At 46.0% G+C, this 8,061-nt stretch overlaps 2 protein-coding genes across 2 annotated transcripts; both read right to left on the bottom strand.

The window, feature by feature from the left end:
• Positions 1-3,497: 3,497 nt before the first annotated feature.
• On the bottom strand, positions 3,498-5,241 carry LOC108143140 (thioredoxin reductase 2, mitochondrial). Its single transcript, XM_017267387.1, has one exon. It carries the CDS (start codon positions 5,146-5,148, stop codon positions 3,592-3,594), a length of 1,557 nt encoding a protein of 518 aa, XP_017122876.1. The 5' UTR covers positions 5,149-5,241; the 3' UTR covers positions 3,498-3,591.
• Positions 5,242-6,605: 1,364 nt separating this feature from the next.
• Positions 6,606-7,854, bottom strand: LOC108143167. Its single transcript, XM_017267411.2, has 3 exons — positions 7,695-7,854; positions 7,472-7,644; positions 6,606-7,415 (listed from the first exon to the last, which is right to left on the bottom strand). Exons 1-3 carry the CDS (start codon positions 7,777-7,779, stop codon positions 7,137-7,139), a joined length of 537 nt encoding a protein of 178 aa, XP_017122900.1. The 5' UTR covers positions 7,780-7,854; the 3' UTR covers positions 6,606-7,136.
• Positions 7,855-8,061: the final 207 nt, after the last annotated feature.

Genomic DNA, 8,061 nt, shown 5'->3' with positions numbered 1-8,061 from the left:
ATTTGACCTACAGCGAATAGGTCTGTTTATATGAAAACAAACAAAAATCGTTAAAACTTTATTGTTTTTAAATAAACAATTATATAAATAGGGGCTAGTTTCTTAAAAGTGCAAGGATATATAAACTTGCTAAGTTTATTTTAAATTAAACAAACTTTAACTGTTCTTCTTGCAAAGAACTTTGAGTGAAAACTGGCTTGATCGTCACGCGGCCACCGCTGCCACAAAGCCCCGCCTTTAGTTAAGTCCTTGCTACATTTCTCTTGGTCACATGATTTTGTCATTCTGTGAGTGCGAGCAAAGTTTGCAGAGGGTCGCGGAACGGCAGGGTCAGTACAATTGCTTTTTTGAAATTAAATTACGACACACATATTTAAGTACTCCTGAAAAAGCTCGACGGCTGAGAAAAACATGTTTGGATGAAAAGCTGGTAGCACAAGTGGTTTCAGTGCATCATGGAAAGCGCTGGGCTAAGGACAGGATGAAAGGAAGCTATCCCTAAATGGCTGAAACTAATCAATTAACGTCCATCGCAATCGATAATCAATTTTAATTTGAATTACTCCAGTAATTGGATGAGGATTTGATATAAAATTATCGTCAAGTGTCCGCCAGCCAAGCAGTGAGATGCTCAGACAAAGAGGCCTTTTGTAATGCAATCAACACAGACAGAAATGCCAGCGTTCCATTGAATTGTGCGTGTTTTTTTCTTCGGTTGTGAGATGACGAACGAGTCCTGACCGCAAAACTCAATAGACACATGCCGAAGTTAAAGCTGCAAATGTAATTAAATAATTGAAATTAAACATGCAAAGTGAGGGCGCAGAAGGAACTCGAAAATTACATAAATACCTCAAATAATCAACACATTATCAACTTTTACGTAATTACACATCCAGCATGCTGGGCAGAAACAGAAGCAGATGCAGATACAGATACAGATGCAGATACAGATGCAGATCCAGATCCAGATCCAGATACAGATACTGAGGCAGATGAAGCCGCAGATGCAGATGAAGTTCGATCCGAGCAGATGCGGAAGGCAACTCAAACAAGCTCAACAATGGGCATCGGCAAACAAGACATTCAGACAGACAGTCCGAACAACAATTGCGGCGTAATTTGGTAAATGGAAATGGATACATTTAATAACTAAACTAAATAGAAAGCCACCCTGCTTGCCGATGGTCTCGTCCTGCGTCGGTCTCCGTCCCTAATGGATATTTGTTTGTTTGCATGGAAATTCGAAATTAAACTATTGAATCATTGAAAGCCCTTTGACTCGGCCAGTCCGTGAACGTGAAACGTGTCCGGCTCCGGATTCTCCGATTTCCCCTCCACCTGTCCCGGCATCCGTGTCCGTGTCCGTATCCGTATCCACCCAAGCTCGGCAAACAAATCAAACTGTGATTGCAGAACTTAATGGGATTTAAAAATTCTAAATTGCTAAACAAGACTTAAGCTTCTGCCTGCCTGTCGAAGGTGTATGAGTGCCACGCCCCATGTAACCACAAGCTGCTGTGGCTGCGTGCCCAAAGTGGAATTGTTTGTAATGCGTTGATGAGAGCGACAACAGGCCGACTTCCCCTCCCAGCGGGGAAGTCGGGAAGGAGGGGTCGCAAGGACCCTCGCCGGGGATTAATTAAATTAAATGAGATTTTTAATTTACTTTGGCCTATTGAGGCGGCAGCGAGCGGGCCTTTGTTCTTGCGCTGATTGCACAATTTTGCAAACAATTTGTGCGGACTTGTGTGTGCGCGGCGCTTGCCGATTAACTTGCCAACGTCTCAACTGCAATGCTAGAACAATTCCTGTGCCGCTTCGCACTCGAGAGCACTCAATCAGGAGATGAGAATCAGAAATAGAAATAGAAATATAAATATAAATAGAAATAAAAATAGAAGGGAGCAACCACTTGGACACGCAATCAGAGGAAACTTTTCCGCACTTTCCCAGCATTGTAATTCAAGACCTGCCCGCCCTTCCGCCCGAGCAGGTCAAGCTGCCAACGACCGAAAAACCAGAGAACAATAAAAAGAGCAACAATGCAATTGCCGAATCCAACTCCAAGCAGCTGCAGATGAAAATAGTTTAAGTGCAAAATTTTACGCTTTATCGAATTACCCGCGGGTGCTTTAACTTACAGCCAAACTTCGGGACGAGCAAAACTTTTCCGCCCACCGCCTTCTGGCGCTGGTCGCAATTTATGATTCTAAGGTGTTGCAATGAAAACTAGCAGCTCCTTGCTCGATGTTGCCATTGCTGGGGCAAGTTGTTATATTCCTTACTGTCAGCCAGACCATTTGTTAAATGAGTTGGCAAAGCTAATCGAAAAGTTACTGCGCGTCCGAGGACTCCGGCGAAGATGCACTGCCTTGACCTGGTTCCGGACTCCGGGCTCCGGGTTTTTGGGCCACCTGGACACGGCCACTTCTGATGACCGGCACAAACAAACGAATAAATAACGCTGAGCCAAACAATTTAACCGGGGAGCATACGGAACTCAGGGGGCTGCAATAAAAAAATAATTTATAACAAAGCCGCCCGAAAAAGAGAGGCTGTGAAAAGAGCAGGAGAGAGCCAGCCCAAAATGCTAAAGTAAGATTTATGCAAATCGGAACTAAACATTAATCAAAATTTTTTATCCCTCGTTGTTTGTTGCTGCCATTGTGTGTGTGTGTGTTTGTGTGTGTGGCCCAGTTTCTGGCGCCACACGCCAGATTCGGGCCACCGATACGGCAGGACTCGGAAGCGGAAACGGAAACGCAGGTCACCTCCAGGGGAACAAAGTGTTTTTCACCAAGAACTTCATAAATTAAAACTTCATATGTCAAACTGGCAATCGCTTTGAGGGTTTCCCAGAGTTTCCAAGCGCGTCTGTGTCATTTATATCGAAGTGTCAAATCAGCAGAACGTGTGCCGCACATCTAAACGAGCAGTCCGTCACAGAAATCAAGTTTTTCTTTTTCCAAAAACGGTTGAAAACACTTAAGTTTACTATTTGCATATTATCATAGGCAATATATCAGATTTTAAAATGGTTTTTAGTTACAGTCTTAAGTTTTTAGTGAAATCAATATAAATTTTATTAAAAAACTCTTTTTGTATTTAAATTAATAATTAAGATATTTTATTATTAAATATTGAATTTAATAGTCTCTTTGCAAACAATAATTTAAAAATTTTGCTTTCCCGCTAATTATTCGGATTTAAATTTTATTAAATTTAAAGTATTAGAATATCACAAAAACAAAAAAAACCGATTGTACCATTTCATTATAATTGGCTGCTTCTGAGTAAAAAACCTATCACATAAAGGCTTCGCAAAAAATTCACCTAAAGGAACAAACATTTTCACTAAATAAACCAGACAAAATGGATAATTCATAATGGTTTAGTAAAAAGGCCTATTTAGGATAATAAATACTAATATTCTTACTCCAATTTTAAAGTCGTTCAAATCTGTCCTGAAATCCCTCAAATCGGCAACACCGATGTCAATGGTTAATAATTTTATTATTTTTTGGCCAAGGTTTTAATTGTGTGGTAGACGGTGAACTTGAATTATACAAAAACTTGATTAAATCCGCTCTAACTGCAACAGGAAGCCGGAGTGGGATCGCGACCTGACCGCTTGGTGATCGAGAGCCGCGTAAACTCCTCGGCGGTGGTTGGGTGGATGCCCACGGTGCTCAGCAGAGTCTTCACGGTGAGCCCCGACTTGAGGGCGGCGGCGAAGCCCTGGATGACTTCGCCGGCCACTGGGCCGATGTAGTGCAGGCCCAGGATCTTCTGGTCGCCGGATATCTCGGCCACGGCCTTCAGGTAGCAGTGTCGCACGCTCTTCTGCGGGATGAAGAACTCGGTGGGCTTGTAGTAGCCGTGGAGCACCTCGATGTTGTCGGCCCCGCGCAGCTCGATGGCCGTCTCCTCGGACATGCCCACGCAGCTGTACTCGAGGGGCGTGAAAACGGTGGTGGCCACGTCGGCGTAGTCCATCAGCTGCGTGGCTCCGGCAAACAGACGGCGGGCCAACAGGCGTCCCGCCAGGATGGCCACTGGAGTGAGCTCTGGCCGCCCGTAGACGATGTCGCCCACGGCGAAGATGTGCGGCACGCTGGTGGCCTCCGCCGCATCCACCACGATCTTGTCGCCGTGGGTCCTCACGCCGGCGGCCGGCAGGTTGAGGTCCTCGACGAGCCCCCGTCGGCCGATGGCCCACAGCACGGTGTCGAAGACGTCGCTGCCGTCCGCCCCAGTGGCGGTGTTGTGGTACCGCACCAGCAGCCGTCCGTCCGCCTGCCGCTCCACCGAGCGCGGAATGGTGGTGCCCAGGAAGGGCACACCGCGCTCGACCATCATGGCGGCCAGCAGCTCGGACATCTGGCGGTCGAAGCCGCGCAGCACGATGGAGCGCACCATGACGGTGGGCTCGTAGCCGAGGCCCTTCAGGAAGCAGGCGCACTCGAGGCCCACGTAGCCGGCGCCCACGACCAGGGTGCGGCCCGGCTCGCGCTCGTAGCTAAAGATGTCGTCGCTGGTGATGCCCAGCTCCACGGCACCGGGGATGTCCGGGTAGCGCGGACGTCCGCCCACGGCCACCACCACATGATCGGCGGTCACCTGCCGGCGCTCGCAGCCCGACCTCGTTGCATACTCGATGGTGTGGGGATCGAGGAAGGCGCCCAGCGAGTTCACGTACTCCACCTTCTTGTCGCGCAGATCCACGCGCGTCACCCAGTTGACCGACTTGATGTGGTTCTGCACGGAGCGCACCAGTTTGCGCCAGTCGGGCCGCAGGTTCTGGTCGTTCACGTTCCAGCCGTAAGCCACCGCCTCATGGATTGCCTCGCCCAGCAGCGAGGCCTGGTGCATCAGCTTCTTGGGGATGCAGCCCACGTTTACGCAGGTGCCGCCGATGCCCCATCTGGTGCCCGCCGGAGTGGGCTTCACGAAGTCGAAGCAGAGCACGCGGGCGCCGCAGTCGGCAGCCTCCTTGGCGCAGGCCAATCCCGCCGAGCCGCCGCCGAGCACCACCAGGTCGTAGTCGTAGTGCGGCTTGGAGGTCGCATGGCGGACCGACCCGATTCCGATGGAGGCACGCAGTCGTGGGCAGGAGGAACACCTCATGAACTTCAGGGCAGACATTTTGGGGATGAATCAGATTTCCAGAGCAACAAACAGAAACTTCAAATTTACGATCCAGCACTGCCAACTTGTGCGAGTAAAATTGACTGTAAAGTGTTTGCAAGGGAGTAGAAAAAAATAATATTTAAATCTCTCAAAAGGTGTTTGGATACTCCTTTTTTTAGTACCAAAAATGGCTTAGTGACAGTTTTTTTGTATAAAGTATATTTTTAAGGAATTCAAAATTAAACAATAGTTCAAATATTTTATTCCATTCTGAAAACGCTCTTGAGCCAAATGACAAAAATGTAGCATTATTATAAGACTCCAAACTAGTTTTAAGTCCGATACTAATGCTCAATCATAAACCCGATATAGCACATTGAAAAACCTGGTTCGTTAGTTCAACATTACACAGGTAAACAGCCAATTAAGTCCACGAACCACTTGTAATTTTCCATAATCATTGGGTGCTTCTGAGTAAAAGTAACATACAGTCTTAAATTCCATCTCAATTACTATTTCTAATGTCTTTAAAGCATAACTGTGTTAACACTCAAAGCTCTAAACAGAATTTTTTTTCAGTAGCAAAATATTTTAAGTTTCCAAGTTAAGGTGTTTTGATTTATATCTTTAGTTTTAGTTTTTTATCCTTATATGAAAAAAAAACACAACGACTATCTTGTTCTGGTTCTTGTTTTTTTATCATAATAAGAGATAAATTTATGTTTGAATTTTAAAAATCTGACAATTTTATCCTTAAAACAAAAAACCTACCTAAAAACCCTCTCGAGTGAAAAAACCCATCTGAACCCTATCTAACACAAATGGGTTCCAATTCGAGCTGTTAAGGTTAGTAAAACTGATTTCAAAATTTATTCTAACAAACAAAATTACGAACTTCTCGTTTGGAATGTTTGTTAATTTGTTGAACAAAGTATTTAATTGTAAAGTAATTAGTCTTTCGATCCGTAGTTAAAGCAAGAACGCAATTCCGGTATTATCAATTTTTAAGGTTACACAATACAATATTCTAAAGTTTCCCTATTTAAATGGCTAATCACTTATTAGCCAAGTCCTTCGCCATAAGCTGAAGATCTTTACTTAGTTTAACTATAAGGGCAATAGGGAGCTTTCGACTTTAGTGTGACGACATCACTATGCGTTACAACCATTCAATTGCAAAATGATTTATGTGAGTTAGCTTTGCAGCCAGTGGGACAAAAGCCCTGGTCAGCTGCAATCATTGGGGAACTACAAGTAGTTCAGGGGACTAATAGAGCGCACTCTTCGTCGTAAGGACGTGCGTTCCGATGGTTTCTTGGGAAAATCGACGGATATCTTAGGCAAATTCCCTCGCTCACCAGAGCATTTTCCACCCCACGAAATAGCCGAACCTTTAGCATATATACAAATCCAGTGAAATGGTGAAATGTCAGTTTCAATGATTTATTCTCCTCGGCCATGGACCATTTGGAATTTTTGGCAGGCCGTTGGTAACCAGTATCCTGCCCGGGCATCCCATCCCCCCCAGTAAATGGCGTTCTGGTCTGCTGCCCGCCCAATCCCACGCCAATCCAGAGGCATGTCCATGGCTTCCTAATTTCTAATCTAATATTTTTGCTTACGAGTGCCGGGCGGACGAGCGACGCAAGTGAAATTCCTTGCCTTGGATGCTTGGCCATGTCCAATGTCTGCTCTGGATATGATTTACTTTTGCGGTTTGTTTTTGGTGCGTTTAACCGCAAATATTTAATGGTTTTATTTCCCGATGCTCGGCCGGCCCTCAGCTGCGATTCATTTGTACATGTCCTGGTGTGCGAGTGTGCGAATGTCCGGGTGTGCGAGTGTCCGGGTGTGCGTGCCGGGTATCTGTGTGCCTGCCGTTTTCTGGCATATTTATTAGTTGAACCGACGACCCAGTATTTGTAGATGCGGCAAGGTTAAGCCCCTAACTGATGGCGACCCAGTTAAAGGTGGCCTTCAGTTTACTTCCAGTTTCACCGAACTTAGTGTTCTGGGCCATCGTCAATCGTGGGATGTGGCCCCAAGCGAGAAGGAAGTGGCTCTTCGATGCCCTCCGTCTGCAGCTTCGTTGTGGCGACGATCAGAGCCAAGTGTAGTGTGCTCAGTAGAAGTCCGAGAACGACCAGATTTCCGTAGTAGGCCCAGCAGAGATCGCTCCACCATAGGTGCCAAGTCAGCCTCAGGAGGAAACCGAACAGGCGTTGGTAAACGTAGAAGTTCCACACCAGAACTGAGGCCACAAGCGGGCGGAAGTAACGGAGCTGGTGGGGGAATAACTAAATTGGGACACGGACACCAAGGAATGATCTGCGTTTACCTGGCAAAGTGCTGGCAGAAGCAGCAAGCAGTTCACATACAGGTTCATGTTCCACAGGAAGTCGCTGAACTCCTTATGATCCAAAAATGCACTATTTGTGTCCACTGGCTGACGAGGGAAGAACTTGCTGATGAGGGGAATCCGTTGCCAAGCCCTCACATCAGTTGGCTTGACTACAAGAAATGCTTTAGCCATGTGGAACCGATCATAACGTAGAGCTTACCCTTGATAATGCGTTTTACTTCCTTGGCTAAGTAGACCATCAGGCCGTTGAAGAAGAACAAGTAAAGAGCTGGCCATTGAATCATGATGCCGCTTTAAAAAATATATATCAACTTGTTCTGATTCTGACGGGAGCAAAAAGGCAACTGGACTGAAAAAGGGAGACTAGCAATATAATGTATAACAATAATACTTTTGATCTTACTAGCGACCAAATGCCGAGTGCCCTATTTTCTGTGACAAGCGTTGCTATGGCCATGAATTTAGAAGTAATTTCCATTTTGTATTCTTTTCATTACAGGTAAGTGGCACCTATCTGCACTCGGGTGAGTACAATCGCCCTTATTTGCATTATCTCGGGGACTAGG

The sequence above is a fragment of the Drosophila elegans genome, unplaced genomic scaffold (assembly GCF_018152505.1).
Source record: "Drosophila elegans isolate 14027-0461.03 unplaced genomic scaffold, ASM1815250v1 contig_208, whole genome shotgun sequence".
In the NCBI taxonomy this organism is placed as follows: domain Eukaryota; kingdom Metazoa; phylum Arthropoda; class Insecta; order Diptera; family Drosophilidae; genus Drosophila; species Drosophila elegans.
This window is presented reverse-complemented; position numbering and strand designations above follow the sequence as displayed.

Bases quoted from the DNA above. Each gene is read 5' to 3' on its own strand.
- LOC108143167 (XM_017267411.2), bottom strand. From the start codon at position 7,779: ATGATTCAATGGCCAGCTCTTTACTTGTTCTTCTTCAACGGCCTGATG. The intron at 7,645-7,694 runs GTAAGCTCTACG...CATTTCTTGTAG, and splicing joins AGTAAAACGCATTATCAAGG to TCAAGCCAACTGATGTGAGG. The intron at 7,416-7,471 runs GTAAACGCAGAT...TTCCCCCACCAG, and splicing joins TTCTGCCAGCACTTTGCCAG to CTCCGTTACTTCCGCCCGCT.
- LOC108143140 (XM_017267387.1), bottom strand. From the start codon at position 5,148: ATGTCTGCCCTGAAGTTCATGAGGTGTTCCTCCTGCCCACGACTGCGT.